Source organism: Phytophthora sojae (genome assembly GCF_000149755.1).
Source record: "Phytophthora sojae unplaced genomic scaffold PHYSOscaffold_4, whole genome shotgun sequence".
Taxonomy (NCBI): domain Eukaryota; phylum Oomycota; class Peronosporomycetes; order Peronosporales; family Peronosporaceae; genus Phytophthora; species Phytophthora sojae.
In genome coordinates this window covers 5,379,197-5,398,362 of record NW_009258118.1, presented here as the reverse complement: position 1 = coordinate 5,398,362, position 19,166 = coordinate 5,379,197, and the positions used below count along the sequence as shown (strand labels likewise).

The following is a 19,166-nucleotide window of genomic DNA, read 5'->3' as shown; positions in this document are numbered from 1 at the left end:
TGGCTCAGAATAAATGCTATCGGTATGCTTAACACATGCAAGTCAAATGTTTTTAAACCATAGCGAACGGGTGAGTAACACGATATATTTTTAATATAACAATTTCAGATTCTAAAGACAATAAAATTTTATAAAGATAAAATTCTCAGTGAAATGTAAACTAAAAAAACGATTTAAGGTAATTTTAATTATAATAAAAAATATTTCACCAAATTTAAAGCCAATCATTTTATCATAGGAATGTATCTTTTTCTATTTTTATTTTTTTGTAAATTTGTAGTCATTTTTAAATTATTTTTTTTCTTTTACGGGTGAATTTATTAATACAAGAAAAAAACATAAATAAAAATAGGATAAAATTTTATTTTTTTAATATTTTTATAATATTGTATTTTTGTATTAATTGTTTTATTGAAGGTTCTGTAATTAAAATTTTCAGGATTTCATGGTATACATGTTATTGTTGGTATTCTTTGGATTAGGGTTTTTCCTGATACTACTTAAACCCCCCCCTGTATTCATATATCAATATAAAAAATATAATAATTAAAAAAATTATTAAATAAACAGGATTTAATCTTTTAGGTTTAATGTTATTAATATCTTCAAATCATTTTTTTACTTTAAGTTCAAATTTTTCATGGGGATTGACAAATTGATTTAAAAATATAAAATCTATACTACTTAAAATTAAAGTATTTTTTTGATTAGTTATTTCAATCTTTGAAGGACCACGGACGGCTGTGAAGTCGCCGCACATCTCGCAACGGATGGCGAGATGGCTCTCATTCTTCGCAGAGTATAACTTCCGGGTTGAGTACAAACCCGGAAGACTCAATGTGGTGGCCGACGTCAATGCCATTGACGCCATGCGATCGAGCACCCCAACGTCGTCACTGTTGGACGACGTGAAGGTCGCGTACGCGTACGACGCGGACGCGAAGCTCTTGCTGGCCTACGGCTCAGCGCCTTCTGACATAGCTCGTCAGAAGCTGCCGAAGCATCTTCGTGCTCGTGCACACCGTTATCGGGTGCACGACGGGTTATTACTCTACAGTGCAGTCGACGACAACGCGGACCGCGTTGTCGTGCCCACTGAACATGACCAGCGACTCAGGATCATGTACGAGTATCACGATGCACCGACTGCGGGGCATCCGGGCCGTGAGAAGACATACCTTCTTCTCACGCGAGACTTCTACTGGGCCCACCAGTACAAATGGGTGCGCAAGTACGTCCGTGCTTGCGAGGTTTGTCAACGTGTGAAGCCTGCGCCTTTCGCGCAGGCTCCCTTGCAGTCACTGCCGACTCCGTCGGAGTGTTGGCAGTCCATGTCTTTGGACTTCGTGTTCGGTCTTCCCCCGGACAGCCAGGGGAACACGGGCGTTGTGGTCTTTGTTGACCGCTTCAGCAAGATGGTACATCTTGCTGCGGTACCCGCTGAAGTGACTGCGAAACAGACGGCGCGTCTGTTCGTTGACATGGTGTTCAAACACCATGGCATGCCGATCGACATTGTGTCGGATCGAGACCCGCGCTTCACTGCACACCTTTGGCAAGAAGTGTTTACACTACTTGGGAGTCAACTTTCGATGTCGACTGCGGACCACCCGCAGACGGACGGGCAGACCGACCGCGTGAACCGCGTGCTCGTAGACGTGCTTAAGAGCTACGCTCACTCGTTCCAACACTAGAGCGAGTGCCTGCCGATGGCGGAGTTCGCCATCAACAACTCGGTGCATGCCTCGACCGGGCATACACCGTTCTACGTGAATGCCATCAGGCACCCACGCCTCCCGAGTCTACTCGGGATGGTGACTCCTTCCTTAAGTGGGGGAGGATCTATGACTGTAACGCAGCAGCCGCAGAATGCCGCTGGCACTTGCACAGTGTCAGCCGCGACTACGCGCAAGAAGAACAAGCAGCACGCGTCTGTGCCGGGCACAGACGCCGACAAGAGCAAGAAAAAGAAGAAGAACGGGTCTGTGCAGGGCACAGACACCGCGAAGACGAACGCAGAGGCCGGGCCTACTGCTAGAAACGAGCTGAACGAGTTCAGCTCGGACGCAATCAACTTCGTGCAGCGCAGACAAGCCGTCATTCGGTTTGTCCAAGACGCTACAGCAGCTTCTGTTGATCGACAGAAGATGAACGCAGACAACGTTGGCAGGGGCAACACAAATGAATTCGAGAAGGGTTCATTGGTTTTGATAGCTACTCAAAACCTGCCTAAACATGCAGTTTCCGACTTCGGGGCGAGCAAGCTTGCTCCGCGCTTCATCGGGCCGTTCACGGTGTTGGCACGGCATGGCAACGCCTACACGCTAGATATTCCATCTAGCATGCGCCTCCATCCGACCTTTTACGTCGGGCGGCTGAAGCCATACCGGCAGCACGAGCCACCTAGCTCGGCTGGCCCGAAGCGGAAGCCCCAGCGGAAGCGAACCTCTGCTCCAGCGCGTGAACGCGCTGGGCCAAGCGTGCGACGCGACCTCCCACGTCGACAGAGATGTCCGACGCGGTCTGCGAGGCCTGAGCAACTTGAGCTCTCAGGGTCGCCATCTCCTGCTTCAGAGCGGCGCACTCACGGCTCTGAAGCTGCTCCACAGCAGCGACCCGCTCCTCGAGCGTCGGGCCAAGGTCAACCCCAGGTTGACCATACCCGGGGCGTGTTCCCACCACCGCCGCCTCCGATCCGCGACGCCCACGGCTCAACACGCTGGATTGTTGAGCGTATTGTGAACCATAGTATCCCGAAAACGAACCGTCAGCCGGTTCGTTATCGTATTCGTTGGAGAGGGTTTCCGCCCCACCAAGATACATGGGAGCCGCAGGACGTCCTGTTGCAGGACATTCCGGAAATGGTGAGGGCGTACGAAGCTCACCACGCACTGCCGACGCGAAGGTAGTGCGAGCGCTGTGGTCACCTACAGCGCCCGAAGCCCCACGATCGTCGCGTTCCTCGCGTGCCAAGAACTTGGCACGGAGATCCTTGAGACTCTCAGGTATACGAATCGTCGTGTACCCGTTTAGGTCGCGGTCGCTCAAGCGCACCGCACCCGGAAGACACAACGTGCACTGATTGCCTTCGGGCACAGCGCATGGAATACCAGCGTCCACAGAGGATCTGTGGAGCTGCTCCAGCCTCCCGCGCGTCGAGAATGTCTCGAAGCGTTTACGGGCATGCTTAACCCGCTCGCGGTAAGCAGCCGGCTTCTTGTTGAAGTTCTCAACAAAAGCGTTCCAACTTTGACAAAGTGCCTGCCACTCAGGCACTTTGCTGCGAGAAGAGGTCTTCTTGCTGGAGAAGTACCAGAGCTCGTGGAAGAGCCCGATGTAATAATCGCGCCTTTGATTCGTTAACGGATCAAAGTGCTGCGCCTCCGCAACAGCATCGTCGCGGATACCGCTGCATACGTACAGCGGAATTTCGTTTGGAGGCACAGTGTTGCCCACGCGGTCAGCGATCTCTGACGCAGACGGCATCCACGGATCGCGCGCTGCCTGAGCAGCGCGCGGAGAACTTGAAGTCACCACATCACGTGGGGAGCTTAAAGCCCCAGCAGCAGAGAGCGGAGTGTCGCTCTCGCCGCGCGAACGCTTCGAGCTCGAAGCGTCCGAGTCGTCTCCTTCACGAGGGCGTCTCGACCCGGCATGCGGGTCGAGACTATCGCTGTCGATAGACTCCTTGCGCTTGCTAGAAGAGGCCTCGCCCTCTTCCATCTCCACGTCGTCGTCGAAGTCAACGGCGTCGTCGACTGCAGCAGAACCTTCGAGGGCAATCTCTGGTTAAGTTGTCCCCGCCGCAGCCTTGGTAGCAAGAGCGTCACGCTTTGCTTTGAGACGCTCGCGGTACTCGGGGATAGAGAGAGTCTCTATCCCGGCGGAGGACTTCCCCTCTGCTGCAGTGTCGGTATTCTTCTGAGGCAAGCTCATTGCGGAATAAGCTCGAGTTTTCTTTCTCCCAACGTGAAGAATTGACGAATGGTCAATTTCCTGATTGACGTGCCGTGACTCGGCGCGTCTAACCTTGAGGGGGGGATGGTGTAACAGGGTTACACGCACAAGTGGCTACAGTCACTTGTAACTCTAACAGACACGACGTCTGTTAGAGGTTCGAAAGACTTTCTCGACCTTGGTGTAGACACACCAAAGGCTACATACATTTACGACCACCACGACGGGTGGTCCATAGAGACTTAGGATTCCTATTGGCTGAGAGCAGCATCTCTTAGCCAATGAGCGACATGCACAGCATTGGAATTCTGCCAACCAGCCGTTGGCAGATTCTTATCTTAGAATATTACATTTAGAGGAAGTCAGAGACATAAAACAAAAATAGCAGTTCTCATTATAACCCAAAACATTATTTGGATCGTTTATTTAGATTAATCTATACTCGGAGTCCCGAGTATAATTAACTCTAGTTTAAACTACGCTACGCTTCCTCACACACGTGTGCGCCCGTGTAAGCTAAAGTAGTGAGCCAAAGTAGGCCCATTACACCCGCTGCTCGCCGCGCACCCGCACATTCACTGTCGGCAGTGAGTCCACGGTCGGCGCTTGCACCGCCCGCAACTGTCCCACGCGCACGGGTCGTAGCTCGCCGTCGATCGCCTTGACGTACGAGTGCGCGTACACGCTCCCGCTGTTGTACTCGTACTGCTTCGCGTGTTTCGAGCGAGCCCCTCGTTTGATCGAGACTCGCCTCGCCCTTGGTGGCGTGAAACCCGTCGCTTCCGCCTCCGCGCAGCTCATCGTCCTACCTTCTCCAGCGCTCTTCTGCTCTCCGAACGCAAAGTAGACGTTTGCCGGGTGCTGCGTCCTGACGAGCGCTGCACGCAGCTCGCGTTGTTCTTTGGCCTGTGCCTTCCGCGCCCGTTTCTCGTAACGTCGTCGTGTTCGCGATCGCCGCAGCTCCGTCTCGCCTGCAGCATGTTCGTCACTCTCGCCCACCGTTGGGTCTTCGGCCGCGCTCGCCTCACCGCCAGCACGGACAGATGACCCTGTCGTGTCGTCCGTGTCACGGTGACTTTCTCGCTGCCTCCGTTCGTCTTGCCGTTGTCGTCGAGCCTTCGAGTGCTCGATGCGTCTCTGGCGCTTGCGCGCTCGCCGCGCTGCCTCCACTTCGGCTGCACGCCGCTGCTCCACATCCTTGGCTCGTACGCGTAGCACCTTGGCCTTGGCAAGGTCGCGTACCCGTATCTCCTCCGTCACCACCTCTTGGACATGCGGCGTGCCGTCCTTCGGTTCGTCGTCGTTGGTGTCACGTGGCATGGCGCCAGCGGATGTCACGACGCCATTTCCCTCCTCGTACAACCGCTGCACGGCGCGCAATTGCGCCTCGACTCGCGCATCCAGCTCTTCCTTGCTGGGGACGCCGCTGCGGTCGAAGCCGCACGCCTCCAACAGGTCACGCGTGTCGACCACCACGCGTCTGTCGTCGCCCTCGGTCTCAGTGCCTCCGTTCGTCATCTCCGTCACTGCGAACCTCACGCGCTTACCCGCGTTCTCGTCGCCGTCGCTCTTCGTCACGGACACCGTCTTCGGAACCGTTCCTTCCGCGTTGGTGGCCGCGTGCGCCGCGCCATCCCCAGTCGACACTTCCTCCGTCGTCGCGCACGAGGCGTCTGACGCCACGGCCGTCCGTGGCCTCGTCCGCCAGCGATGCCGTCGCTGGCCCGTCGTTCGTCACCGCCGTCACCCCTGCCGCGCCATCCCCAGTGCCAGGCACGGCGCGACATGCGCCCGCGCTCCTTGCACTCGCTGCTCTCGATGCGCCTCTTCCACCGCGACCACCGCTTCCTCCAGTGGCCGCTCCTCGTCGTCGTCGTCCTCGGCCGCTGCGCTCTCGTCCTCGCGCGTGCGCCGCTCTGCTTCCTCGCGTCTTCCCCGGGTCAGACCCTGCGAGCTGTAAGGCCGGGACCAGTACGCTCGCGGGCCGTTTCCCGCCGCCGATCCGTTGTTCTCCTCCTCGGTTTGCCCGGCCGTTGCGTTCTGAGCGGCCAGATCGGCCTGCTTCAGCTCGCATTCTCGCGCGTAGTGGCCATCTTGTCCACAGTAGAAGCACTCCACGCCAGGTCTCGGCGCGGCAGGCTTTCCTCCGGCTTGCGTATGCTGAACGCGCGCTTGGTACCGCTCCAGGTTGCGCAGCCGGCCTTCGCGCGTCGCCAGCGTGGGGTTGGGAGCTCGCCTGGCCGCCTGAGTACCGCCGCCGAAGGCGGCCTCCACCTTGAGCGTCTTAGCGGGCCGCCGGTCATTCTGATCGCCGGTACTTTGCCGTTTCCCGCGCGTGCCCAACGGATCTCCGCCCGCCGTTTGAAATTTTGAACCGCTGCCCGCGCTGGCTCCCTTACCGGTAGGTACCAGTGTGAATCCCGGCGGGATGGCTTTCCACCATTCATCCGCACTGGCTCCACCGGTCGATACCGGTCTTCCTTCGGTATCGTACCTTGGTGGCTTCTGAGTCGTGCCCCACATCGGGCCGTACCCAGTCACCTCGTTCCTCGAGTTGCCGCGAAGCCCCGACTGCTCTTGCCCACTCGTCACCTTGGCTGCCGCCAAGGGCCCGCGCCCGTACTGGGCCTCCCTGTCGTCCCAGCGTGTCGTCGCCGTCTCGAGCCCCACTCCGTAGCCCTCGCCGTACTCACCCACGTGGGGGACGGCCAGATTGACGGCCCCGTCAAGTGTCTTCGGCCGGTGTCCACGCACGTGTGTCGCTCCCTCGGTGCTGCTCATGCCCTTCATGAAGGCGCTCACGAGCCAGCTCTCGCCAACATCTCCTCGCTCGCCGATCTCCCGCAAAGCCTGAGCGTACTCGACCAGGCGCTCACCCCGCATCTGCCTTCTCGCGTTGAGGCGGTCCACCACCTCGGGGGTCGTGTCCTGGGTCATGTACTTGGCCCGCAGCATGCCCGCGAGGGTGTTGATGTTCTCCTCCTCGGGCGGTACGGACTCCATCACCGTCGCGAACCACCTCTTCGCCTCGCCGTCCAAGTGCGCAGCCACCTCATGGTACAGCTGGCCGTCACTCCACTGCACGCCCATCGTCGCAGCCTGTCGACGGACCTCGGCGCGGACCGTCTTCAGCCACATCGTGACCGGCATCGTGTCGTCCAACCCCTTGAACTTCGAGAGCTTCAGCGCCTTCGCCTTCTCGCGCACGATCACCTGGCGCGCTGGCGCGTAGTCGTCCGCCCAGAAGCCCCCGGATCTCGCCGCTGATGTCGTGCCCGGTGTCGGTGGCATGCGCCCGAGTTCGTCACCGCCCCGGTCGTCATCGCCGCCAGTCCCAGTCAAGTCCACCGTTCTCGCCCGTCCTGCGTTCGTCGTCGCGCCCGGGTTCGTCATCGCCGGTGCGCTTGGGTTCGTCATCATCGGTGCGCTCGGGTCCGTCACCGGCGCCGTACTCGCAGTCGTCTCCGCGCCCGTTCTCTGCGTCATGCTCATCGTCGTGTTCGCGCCCGTGGGCGCGCCGGGTACTGTGCCGTGGCCGCCACCGCTGCTTCGGCTCCCGGTGGTTACGTCGCCGCCCGAACCGCCGCGGCCACTCACCATCGTGTCGCTGTCCGCTCTTCCTTGGTTCGGCTGTCCGGTTCTCGCGTTCGTCGGCGTGTTGCCCGTGGCCGGCCGAATCACCTCCGTCTCCACGAGCAGTGTCTGGCCGTCCTCCGTTTCCAGCGTCGTGGACGCCGTCAGTTGTTGTTGCTGTTTCGCTGTTTCGCGCGCCGCTCGCGCCTGCGACGCAGCGCGCCGCTCCGCTCGTTCGTCTCGCTGAGTCGCCATGGTCGTTCTTGGCTCTTTCTGTTTCAAATAACACGATCGCCTTTGTTAGCTCACTCGCTCTCTTCGTCTCACTCTTATCGTTTCCTTATCGTTTCCGCTGCGGGTCGCCCGCTAAGACACTCCGCTCGTGTTCTAGCCCGGAAGGCCCCTGTATGACCACCATGTAGGTAACCCGCCGCTAGGCCTCCAATCCCATTACGGGTCGTCAGCTCACGGACGGATTACGTTGTATTGACGACCTACTCGCCGACACCTAGGCGGAAAGCATTAGCGCCGGCGGCTAACCGGCACGGGGCCGCACAGTGGTGACCAAACAGCTTATGGCCCAGACGGGGATAGGGATGGCTGGTAGGAAGCGTTGTCGGCACCGACGGTCGGGTAGCCCCGCCGGCTGCTTCCAGCAAAATCCGGTTAACGTGCAGCGGACGCAGGTGTCCTTCGCCCGAGGGCACACGCGGACCCTTGCGCCCCTCGGTCAAGGCGCTACTCGTGCACCTCGACCCCCGTGGTCTCTCTCCACGGTCCCGCCGCCCTACTCGCCACTGCCCCCTTATCTTAGTGCCTGCCTACCTTCGCTTACTTCCTCTTACTGCCCGCAGCTAGTCGTCGCCCTCGCTCAGCACTAACGTAGCAGCCCGTGCCTTCGGTCGCAACGCAATGTATTTAGTCTCAACCTGCTACAGTTCTGCAACAAATCTCAACTGAGAGTCGAGCTGCCAGACCGCAGCTCGTTGTCCCCGCTTACTTCTACCTCTCCTACACATTGGGCGCCTTCCTAGCCTACCTGGACCTCTCCCTCTTCACGTCTCATCACCGCTCCCGTGGCCTCCTGGCCGCTCGTCGTAGATCTCACGTCGCCTCGCCTCCTCGCACACTCACTCCTTGTCCCTGTCCGACGTGTCGCCCTCCTGCGATCTTCTGCAGACTCCCCTCTTCAACTTGGTTCTCGTGGCGGTGGCAGTAGCCGACTGACTCGCCTCAGCCACCGCCTGCCGCCCGCCGTACACCTCCGCCACCGACTTGTCCTTGGTGGGCCACACGAACGACTACGTCAAGTCGATCACGACGCAGCCGCTGCTCACCAGCTCTGAGTCATGCTCCGCCGCACAGTGACAGGACACACTACAACACACCTTTATTATTTGTTCTAGTCGGCTTCAATATCCTTTATCTATCTATGATGTGCCGATGGTCCCGTGTAGCATGAATGTCGTTCGATGTCATCCGCCGGCAGGGGAAGCTACGAATGTAGCGCGAATGTCGTTCGATGTCATCCAAAAACCTTCCCCAATCGACAGTCTGCGAACTTTTAATGGGGTTACACTGGGTTACGAAATGTTATGTTGCTCGGATTGCGATCCGTTAGAGCAACTGTATTAATAAAACTTCAAGCCCGTCAGTTCTATAACACGCTAAGCACGAGCTATTCTGTCGAAAAGCGTCACCGAAGGCACCACAGACTCTTTTTTCCACTCCGAGCGCCTTCTGACGACCAATCCCATCAGGTGTATGCCATCAATGCTAACTACCATCGAGGTTCCTACTGCAAGTGAAAGCGAGTGGTTGAACTGTCGAAACTATTGGCTTGGCCGGTCTTGAAGGGCGTTTTGCCAGCGCTGCTGTTGCCTTCATTTCCAGATTTTTTTCTATACTCGAATACATGTGGTACTGTATCAAGGGCCCATGTTGCAAGCCCATTGCGTTGAGAAGTAACAGCATATAGTCGCGAAATACATTCCCTGAAACAAGTCATTCTTGTCTACCGATTAGAAACTGTTGGACGGAATTGCAAAGGATAAAGATACATGGATCGAAGAAGCTGACGGTATTTATCATGTTGGGCAACCTCCAGACGGATGGGTGTCCCGAACAGGTCCCAAAGCGTCTGGTTGAAAAAAAATGTACGCACTTTTGTTTGATTTTTGTCAAGGGTTGAAGCATGAATCTCCTCATAGTCTTCACGACTTTAGTCAAAACGATAACGCTGACAATATTTGTACAATGCAATAGTACCTGCGCACGTAGGATCGCGCGTATCTCCAATGCGAGAAAAGGAGCTGGTAATTTATCCGTAAATCACCCACCAGGTCCTAGCTGATTCGCCGAGTTGTAAGTATTGACCTACAATGGCGATCATCAAGGGTTCCCGTGTCGAAAAAAGCAGTGTTTACTAACTTTGACTTAAACTAGGTCGTCTTCGACTTGGCTGGGAACACCTGTGGTATAAAACGCTGGTGCTGGTACCGGTGGTGATTGCCGTGATAAGGGAGAACTGTGGCCCGCGTGATTCAAGGGCGTGGCCCACACCCATGAATATCGCGCGTGCCGCAGTTCACTTTCTGAAGCTGGTGGATGGGCCTGTTGATGTCGATGTGCATTTCCTGCCTCAGTCTGAAAGTTGCCGTTGAACCTGCTCGGTCGACATCCTTCTGGCTCGTGTAGCACGAAGGTTGCGCAGTTACGCGTTACGGTCACGCAATTAATCCGTTGGGAGCTGTCCACCCCCTCATTCTTCGGGTGTTCCCAGTATAACTTTTTTTTAGTGATCGCCTTCAATGTAAGCATCTTTAAACCGTTATCAACTGGGGTGGAGTGCTGATGGCGTTGATGCTGTCTTCGTAAAACAAAGAGTGGAACATTCCTCCGCCAGAGGGAAGACTAGTGTGATCATTGCAGTTGCAGCCCGCCCGATAACCTGAATGTTCTCCGCAGATGGGTCCATCAGCGTCTGCGAAATTCGCAGATCATCGCAATAAGGCGAGTAGCCAGCAATCCACGGAGAAGCTGGGGCCATGCGCTCCACGAGCTCACAGCCCAGTCCCAGAAGAACGACACATTGGTTCCACGCATGAAGGCCCAAGCTAAGCCCACAGATAACTTGGTCACATTGCGTGGCAGCTCTTGAATATCCAAGTCGCTGATTCCGATAAGGTAGGTATTATCAATCTCGAACACACCGGGCGGGATCTCAGTTATCGGGTTGCCCGTGCCAGGTTCTAGCCGCAGAAAAACGGGATCGACGGTAGTTAGCTGGCTGTACTCGAATTGTAACCGGATGTCGTGAGCCATTTAGTATCTAAATCATCCGGCAGCTCCCGCAGATTGCTAACGCAAAACTCCACATCGTACACTGACGGTGGGAAGTCGGGCGTAAGAAACCCAGCGGGGAGAACACCGTCCGTCATATTGACTCGAATGAGGAACAACGACAGCAAGTTTGGGTGGTTCGTTGATGTAAGAGCAGCCGATTTCCCCCAATCTACAATAGTCGTATTGTACACTTTGATCGCTCTGAGACTGTGAAACTCGCTGAGTCGAGCGGGTACTTCAAGAGCTGGACAGTGTCGAATCAACACTTGAACCACAGCGAAGCTATCGAACTCGCTCCAATCCTTGTCCACTTCATCCGCCAGACCAGATATGCCCAAAGTGTAGCAATCAAGCCCCGCCAAGAAGCAGGACGGACGAGAAACACCCCACGGTCTCACATGAATTAGGCATTGGGATAGCAATGGCTGCGTCGAAGCTTGGATATGAAATGCAAGCACCACTGCGCCCCAAATCCCGAATAGAATGTGACCCGAGTGCAAAGTCAGTTTTTCGAATTGAGCCAGCAGCTTGGAGTCATAGCAGAAAAATCGCCCACGAGTTGACGGGATAGTTTTGATTGTTGCAATGTCGAAGGATGATGGAGCCGTGAAGACCGACTGGCCAATGCGATTTTTCTTATGCGGTAGACGCTGGAGCAGCTCCTTCATGTTGGTAGTTGTGGCGATCAGACTCAACGAGAAGATACTGCGAGTCGCCAGATCCATCCAAGAGACCACGATGACCATTTGAAGCTCGTTGTACCAGGTAAGATAGTCGAATCCCCAGAGTGTCAGATCGTAGTCCCCGGTATACCCCACAATGACGATAATCGCCACACCGACGTACGATATGAGGTTAAGAGCGCAATCCGACAGGATGATGGTGTACCGCTTACAAGCCTCGTCACCCTTAAAGAGCCACGTGTTCACAATGGCCGGCGCCCAGCAGTTCATCACGATCAAGACGACGTAGATGCGGTTAAGTAGTGCACGACGTAGCAACATGCTCATACGATATGCTTGGCGGGTTTGTAGCGTAGTTTCGACGAGTTCCCGGCATAGCTGAATTGTGTGGAAGTGCCTGCCATTAACACCTAAAAGCCCATGACGATCCGAGACTTTAGCGTAAACTGTGGTGAAGCTCCGAGTGATTCTTGAACGTGTTCGATCTGAAGATTTTACTTCTTCGGTCTTGACCTCGGCAGTGCACGAAGCCCATGGAGTGAAAGCCAACGAACGATTCCAGATCGATCCGCCGAGCATCAGCAAAATGCAGAATCCGTGTAGGACCGCCATAATGATGTGGACGATTGCGACTGCACGGCCATTCTCGAGCGGCAAACCGATTTGAAACGATACCAGAAGGACGTTGAGGTAGGTATCCTGCAGGTTCCAGTAGTAGTATCCGTATAACGTTAGTGCGTTGAAGAAAGCCACAACTGCGTGCACGCCTAGAAGCAGAAACCACCACACGGTGAAGGCGCAGGAGGAGAGCCCGTCGGCTTGAACTGCGACACCGCCTTAAACCGACTTCGTACTATGGGGTTCTGTTTCCTATTTTCAAGCCGAAGGGGAACTAAATATGCTGCATTGCGAATTTTTTCTTATGTCTTGCGACTCGCAAGACACAAGAGCGTTGTCAAAAATGTGCAGTTTCTATCGGCGTGCAACAGAGATCGGAAACGTAGTTTTCGGGTTCGACGATAGAAGGCCATGATGACGAACAAGTCAAGCCTATCCATGAGAGCGAACGCATGTCCGACAAGATCCGATAATTTGGGCGGCCAAGGCCCCAAGGACATGCTGTGAACGACCTCCTCGAAGCTTCCCAGTGATCTGATCAACGGCAATCTAAGTCTGGGTGCGTGGTAGCCATCAAGGAGGTCGCGTAGTGAGCTGCTTCATTGAGTCTTTCGCTCCGAGATGCGAAGAGTCTCGAGCGAGAAGACCAGGCGCGTCCGACAGTAGGTCGCGCTCAGGATATTTTCACCCACCACACCACTCCCTGGGGGTTGGCGTGCGGTGCAAACCTCGCAGAGGCTAGCCTCACTAATCGAAAAATGAAACAGCTCTAGCCCCACATGGTCTTCATGCAGGAGAGAGGAAAATTAAGTACACTACAGCCTGTACTGTTGCCTGGTAGCGCCCCATAGTACGATATACCGGTCCTTGCGCTGATCTCGGTACCAATCGACCCGGTGTATAAGAGAGTTACTGGACAGCACTGCAATATGCTCAACAAAAGCCCGGGCCTGAGCAGCGAACTCGTCGTTTCAAACCACGAATCAAAGCAGATAAGTTATTCCATTATGCACATTGCTGGCGCTGACCTGATACCAGGCGACTTGGCCCCTGCCTATTGCTTCTATTGTCCGCAATGCCCACATCGCGTCTAATCCATCGGCGCCATTTACAGCTTGGCCGTGGCAGCCTCGGCCTCGCGCTTGAGGATCACCTGGTCCGCCTGGATCGCCGTGATCGCCACCGTCGTCACGATGTCCTTCACCGTCGCTCCGCGGCTCAGGTCGTTCACCGGCTTGCGCAGACCCTGCAGCATCGGACCCATCGCGATGCAGCCCGTGCTCTGCTGCACCGCCTTGTACGTGTTGTTGCCCGTGTTCAGGTCCGGGAAGATCAGCACGTTCGCCTGGCCGCCCACCTTCGCGCCGCTCGGGATCGCCTTCAGCTTCGTCTTCGCGATCGACGCGTCCACCGCGGCGTCGTACTGGATCGGGCCGTAGATGTCCAGGTCCGGACGCAGCTCCTGCGCGATCTTCGTCGCCTCACGAACCTTGTCGATGATCGGACCCGAGTTCGAGTCGCCCGTCGCGTACGACAGCAGCGCCACCTTCGGGATCAGGCCGAACGCCTCCGCGCTCTCGGCGCTCGTCACCGCGATCTGCGCCAGGTCCTGCGCGCTCGGGTCCGTGTTCACGGCGCAGTCGCCGTAGATGCGGACGCCGTCCTCGAGGCACATGAAGAAGACGCTGGACACGATGGGGCGGTTGGGCGCCGTCTTGATGAGCTGCAGAGCAGGACGGATGGTGTTGGCGGTGGTGTGGCAGGCACCGGAGACCATGCCATCGGCGTCGCCCATCTCAACCATCATGGTACCGAAGCACGTCTCCTCCAGGACGGCGTCTCGGGCCGTCTCGCGAGTCACGCCCTTGTGCTTGCGCTTCTGGTAGTAGTGGTCCACGTAGCTCTCGAGCAGGTCGCTCTCGGCCGTGCGCACAATGTTGGCGCGCGAGAGATCGAGGTTGAGCGACTTGGCGTGGCGCTGGATGTCGTCCGGGTTGCCCAGAATCGTTACCTTCGACAGCTTCTGGCGCAGCACCTGGTCCGCGGCCTGCAGCACGCGGATATCCTCGCCCTCCGTCAGCACGATGTGACGCTGCACGGCGCGCGACTTGCTGAAGAGGAAGTGCTGGAACTGCTTGGGCGAGCGGTTCACGACCATGCCCTCGTCCAGCTCGCCAATAAGGTTCTCCTTGCCCACGAAGTCGTCGAAAAGCTGCTTGGAGCGGTCAATCTTGAGCTGGCTCGTGGGCAGGATGTCCGTCGACACCTTGGAGAACTTGTCCGCGGTCGTGAACGTGTCCTCGGGCACCGAGAAGATCGGGATCGACAGGCCAGTCTTGTCCAGAGCCTCAACACCCTTCAGAATCTCCTGCGTGTTGCTGTGCGGGTAGCTGCCGTTAGTCAGCACGATCGCAGACACGTTGGGCAGGATGCCGGGCAGGCGCGAGGCCATGAGGCCCAGCATGACGTCCGAGCGGTCCGCCGACGTGATCACGAGCGCGCCGTCCTTGTAGTTCTTGAGGTGCGAGAAGAGGTCCTTGAGGGCGCTGGTGGCCACGACAGCCGACGTGACCACGACGTTGTTCGGGATGGCCTTGGTGCCGAAGAGCTGCGTGGCTCCGAGCTGGTGGGTCACCTCGTTCAGGCGCTTGGAGGCGATGAAGTCGTCCTTGGGCATGAAGCCGAGGAAGGGCAGGTCCTTCTCCTCCACCTTGGGGCGCAGGGCCTCGCGCAGCGCCTTGGGGTCCTTGGTGTTGACGCGGTTGGCAATGTTGCCGATGAAGTTGAGGCCGGCGCCCTCCACCTGGTCTTTGTTAAGCGCCGTGCGGGACAGGATCTCCTCGAGCAGCTCGCCGTTCGTGTTGGCCGACTCGCTGAAGTCCGAGATGGTCAGCACGGGCGAGCCGATGGCCTTGGCGATGTCCACGTTGATCTTCCAGCTCATGGCGCTCTCGTGCTTGGAGATCTGCGAGCCCTCGATGATCATGAAGTCGTGGCCCTCGCGGCACTGCTCGAAGCGGTCCAGGATCTCCTCCACGAGGTCGTCCTCGCGGCCGTTGAGCCAGCTCTCGATGGCGCGCTCGCTCGTCACGCCGTACAGCTGGCTCACCTCCTTGTTGAGCCCCAGCTGCTCGCGCATGACCTCCACGTGGTGGTCGGCCATGCTCGACTCGGCGCTGGGCTGGATCGGGCGGAAGTAGCCCACCTTGGCGAACTTCTGCTCCAGCGTGTTGGCCAGGCCGATGAGCACGGGCGCCGTCTTCTTGGTCACCTCGGTGGACGTCACGAAGAGCTTGTCGATGGGCACCTTGCCCTGCGCGATGGCGGCGGCGGTGAGCGCGCGGCGCTGCCGCAGCGCCGCGCGGCGGCGGATCGTGTTGCGCAGCGTCCACATGCTGCTGCTGCTGTCGGCGGTCTCGGGGCGGCGGCTGGGCTTCTTGGGGCAAATCCGCAACTGGGGACTCGGGAAGACCGCGGACCGCGAGACAGACCACGGCCAACTGACATTTGGCTGGATCGGCGACGCCGCCGCATGGCCACGGCCCAATAATAACGGGCGATCGCTTTGGACGGGGAATCTGCCCATCCAGCGTGCGAACGAGAAGGACCGGAACCGAATTCGCTCGAACTTTGACTTCGCTTCAGTATGGGGACATAGTCGCGGTGTCGACGGTTCACCAAGCACCAAAAGCCGGTGAAAAGTGCGGCACTGCGCGCCGACGTCACGCCTGCGACAAACGACACGAAGGCCAGCGTTGAAGGGCAACCAATGGCAAGGGCACAACGAGCTCTGTCCGATAAGTTAATCGTGTTGCCTATGCGGGGCTTATCCATCACCGACCGACCAACGAGATTCGACGGTGCACGCGTCGCTTTCACTCACCTCACCTGTTCCTGGAGTTGCTGGCACGGTTCGGCTGGCGGCCAGCACGCCTCGATTCACATCGGGCCGCCCCTGGGGCGGCCCGATGTGAATCAAGGGCCTTGACATCCACTTGCACCCTTCACTTCTTGGCCTCCGCCTCGCGCTTGAGGATCACCTGGTCCGCCTGGATCGCCGTGATCGCCACCGTCGTCACGATGTCCTTCACCGTCGCTCCGCGGCTCAGGTCGTTCACCGGCTTGCGCAGACCCTGCAGCATCGGACCCATCGCGATGCAGCCCGTGCTCTGCTGCACCGCCTTGTACGTGTTGTTGCCCGTGTTCAGGTCCGGGAAGATCAGCACGTTCGCCTGGCCGCCCACCTTCGCGCCGCTCGGGATCGCCTTCAGCTTCGTCTTCGCGATCGACGCGTCCACCGCGGCGTCGTACTGGATCGGGCCGTAGATGTCCAGGTCCGGACGCAGCTCCTGCGCGATCTTCGTCGCCTCACGAACCTTGTCGATGATCGGACCCGAGTTCGAGTCGCCCGTCGCGTACGACAGCAGCGCCACCTTCGGGATCAGGCCGAACGCCTCCGCGCTCTCGGCGCTCGTCACCGCGATCTGCGCCAGGTCCTGCGCGCTCGGGTCCGTGTTCACGGCGCAGTCGCCGTAGATGCGGACGCCGTCCTCGAGGCACATGAAGAAGACGCTGGACACGATGGGGCGGTTGGGCGCCGTCTTGATGAGCTGCAGAGCAGGACGGATGGTGTTGGCGGTGGTGTGGCAGGCACCGGAGACCATGCCATCGGCGTCGCCCAACTCCACCATGAGCGTGCCAAAGTAGGTTTCGTCCTTGCAGTAGTCGCGTGCCAGCTCTTTCGTTACGCCCTTATGTTTTCGCTTCTCGTAGAAGTAGTCGACGTACTTGTCCAGCAACTCGCTGTCCGATGGACGCACAATGTTAGCGCGAGAGAGATCGAGGTTGGCAGTCTTGGCGTTCAGCAAAATCTCATCGGGGTTGCCCAGGATAGTGATCTTGGACAGATTCTGACGCAAGATCTGATCGGCAGCCTGCAGCACGCGGATATCTTCGCCCTCGGACAGCACAATGTGGCGCTGCACCGCACGCGACTTGCTAAACAGGAAGTGCTGGAACTGCTTCGGTGAGCGGTTCACCACCATACCCTGGTCAAGCTCACCGATAAGCATCTCCTTCTCGACAAACTCGTCAAAGAGTTGCTTGGAACGGTCAATTTTCAGTTTACTCGTGGGCAGAATGTCCGTCGAGACTTTCGCGAAGCCATCAGCAGTGGAGAAGGTGTCATTCGGGGTTGAGAAGATAGGAAGCGACAGTCCGGTCTTGTCCAGCGCCTCCACGCCCTTAAGAATTTCTTGCGTGTTGCTGTGCGGGTAGTTGCCGTTCGTGAGAACGATGGCCGAGATGTTGGGCAGCACACCAGGCAAGCGAGAGACCATGAGGCCGAGCATGAGGTCGGATCGGTCACCAGACGTGATGATCATAGCGCCATCCTTGTACTTCTTCAAGTGCGCGAATAGGTCCTTCAGCGCACTAGCTGCCACGACTGCAGAGGTCACCACAGCATCGTTGGCGATCGTGTTGCCGAAGAGCTGGGTCGCTCCGAGCTGATGCGTCACCTCGTTCAGCCGCTTGGACGCGATAATCTCGTCCATCGGCAGGAACCCCAGGAACGGAATGTCCTTCTCGTCCAGCTTTTCTTTAAGGTCCGCACGCAATTTGTCCGCGTCCTTGGCGCGCACGCGGTTCGCGATCGTGCCGAGGTAGTTGAGTCCCGCCGCATCGGCCTGGTCCTTGCCCATGACCGTGCGCGAAACCATCTCCTCCAGCAACTCTCCGTTCTTGGCAGCCGAGTCTCCAAAGTCCGTGACCATCAGCACGGGCGAGCCGATGGCCTTGGCGATGTCCACGTTGATCTTCCAGCTCATGGCGCTCTCGTGCTTGGAGATCTGCGAGCCCTCGATGAGCATGAAGTCGTGGCCCTTGCGGCACTCCTCGTACCTCTCCAGGATCTCCTCCACGATGTCGTCGCCCTTGCCATTCAGCATGGCCTCCATGGCGCGCTGACTGGTCACGCCGTAGAGCTGCTCGACGTTGTGGGGGAGCTCCAGCTGCTGCTTCATGACGTCCACGTGGTGGTCGGCCATGCTCGAGTCGGGGCTGGGCTGGATGGGGCGGAAGTACCCCACCTTGTCGAACTTGTGCTCCAGCACGTGCGCGAGACCGATGAGCACGGGCGCCGTCTTCTTGGTCACCTCGGTGGACGTCACGTACAGGTTCTCGATGGGCACTTTGCCCTGCGAGGCGGCGGCCGCGGTCAGCGCGCGGCGGTGCGCGGGCAGCATCAAACTCACGGGGGAGCGGCGCAGCGAGCGGCGTAGCGTCCACATGGTAGGCGGGGCAAGGAACGAGGGGAGGGAGGCGAGGGCTAATTGAAGGGTGCGCTGAGGTCTGAGCGCTAGCCGGCGAATCCACAACTGAGACTGGGCCTGAAGGGCCGGCCAGCTACTTCAACTAACGCTGAAGGAGTGATGGTCAGTGACGTGTTTGACTTGGCGTTCGTATGGCAACATAAATGCGGACACGATGATCAGCATCTGGCTCGGGTTTCACCCGTTGACCGACGATGCCATCCCCTGAAGCTGAGGCGGGCTTGCTTCAGTTTGCGGGTACATGTACTGTGAGCTTAGACTTACTCCAGAGCTGAAATATGCTCGGTAGGTACTAATTAAGTGCTGAGGCACGAATTGGCCTCTTCGAGCGTGTGGGGCTGTCGGCACTTGCTTGAAGCAAGTTGCCTCGCCGTCCATACGGCGAGGCGAGCCTTGATTTGCAAGCTTGGGCGCCTTGCGTGTCAAGGCCAAATGGCGAGGGCAGCTTGCGTTTATCCAGCAAACCAGGGCGTTTATTAGAGGCAGGGATAGTGCTCGTCCCTCCGGTTGTCTCAACTCGAGACTCTCAAAACGAGCTCGCATCTTGCATACCCTTCTTCTTGTCGCGTTGTCCTCTCTTGATACCGGTGAACGATGGCATAGGAGTCATGAAAGCTGATTGACAGCCATCGCAGTCGATCTTCTAGCAGACATGCAT

At 57.4% G+C, this 19,166-nt stretch overlaps 5 protein-coding genes across 5 annotated transcripts; 1 reads left to right on the top strand and 4 right to left on the bottom strand.

Moving 5' to 3' along the window:
- Window positions 1–2,403: 2,403 nt before the first annotated feature.
- On the bottom strand, window positions 2,404–3,936 carry PHYSODRAFT_332128 (hypothetical protein; the record flags this gene model as incomplete). Its single annotated transcript, XM_009529070.1, has 2 exons — window positions 2,404–3,758; window positions 3,831–3,936. The coding sequence occupies 2 exons, from the start codon at window positions 3,934–3,936 to the stop codon at window positions 2,404–2,406; spliced, it is 1,461 nt and encodes a 486-aa protein (XP_009527365.1).
- A 989-nt stretch (window positions 3,937–4,925) lies between these two features.
- On the top strand, window positions 4,926–5,700 carry PHYSODRAFT_286060 (hypothetical protein). Its single transcript, XM_009529069.1, has one exon. It carries the CDS (start codon window positions 5,230–5,232, stop codon window positions 5,632–5,634), a length of 405 nt encoding a protein of 134 aa, XP_009527364.1. The 5' UTR covers window positions 4,926–5,229; the 3' UTR covers window positions 5,635–5,700.
- A 717-nt stretch (window positions 5,701–6,417) lies between these two features.
- PHYSODRAFT_459591 (hypothetical protein) lies at window positions 6,418–7,107 on the bottom strand (the record flags this gene model as incomplete). Its single annotated transcript, XM_009529068.1, has 3 exons — window positions 6,418–6,585; window positions 6,628–6,786; window positions 6,871–7,107. Coding segments are annotated over 3 exons (564 nt in total), but the record flags the coding sequence as incomplete, so codon positions are not given.
- Window positions 7,108–10,352: 3,245 nt separating this feature from the next.
- On the bottom strand, window positions 10,353–12,630 carry PHYSODRAFT_315205 (hypothetical protein; the record flags this gene model as incomplete). The annotated part of the gene is made up of 4 exons (XM_009529067.1): window positions 10,353–10,443; window positions 10,589–10,781; window positions 10,838–12,325; window positions 12,600–12,630. The coding sequence occupies 4 exons, from the start codon at window positions 12,628–12,630 to the stop codon at window positions 10,353–10,355; spliced, it is 1,803 nt and encodes a 600-aa protein (XP_009527362.1).
- A 654-nt stretch (window positions 12,631–13,284) lies between these two features.
- PHYSODRAFT_261332 (hypothetical protein) lies at window positions 13,285–18,466 on the bottom strand (the record flags this gene model as incomplete). Its single annotated transcript, XM_009529066.1, has 2 exons — window positions 13,285–13,311; window positions 16,199–18,466. The coding sequence occupies 2 exons, from the start codon at window positions 18,464–18,466 to the stop codon at window positions 13,285–13,287; spliced, it is 2,295 nt and encodes a 764-aa protein (XP_009527361.1).
- Between the last annotated feature and the right edge of the window lie 700 nt (window positions 18,467–19,166).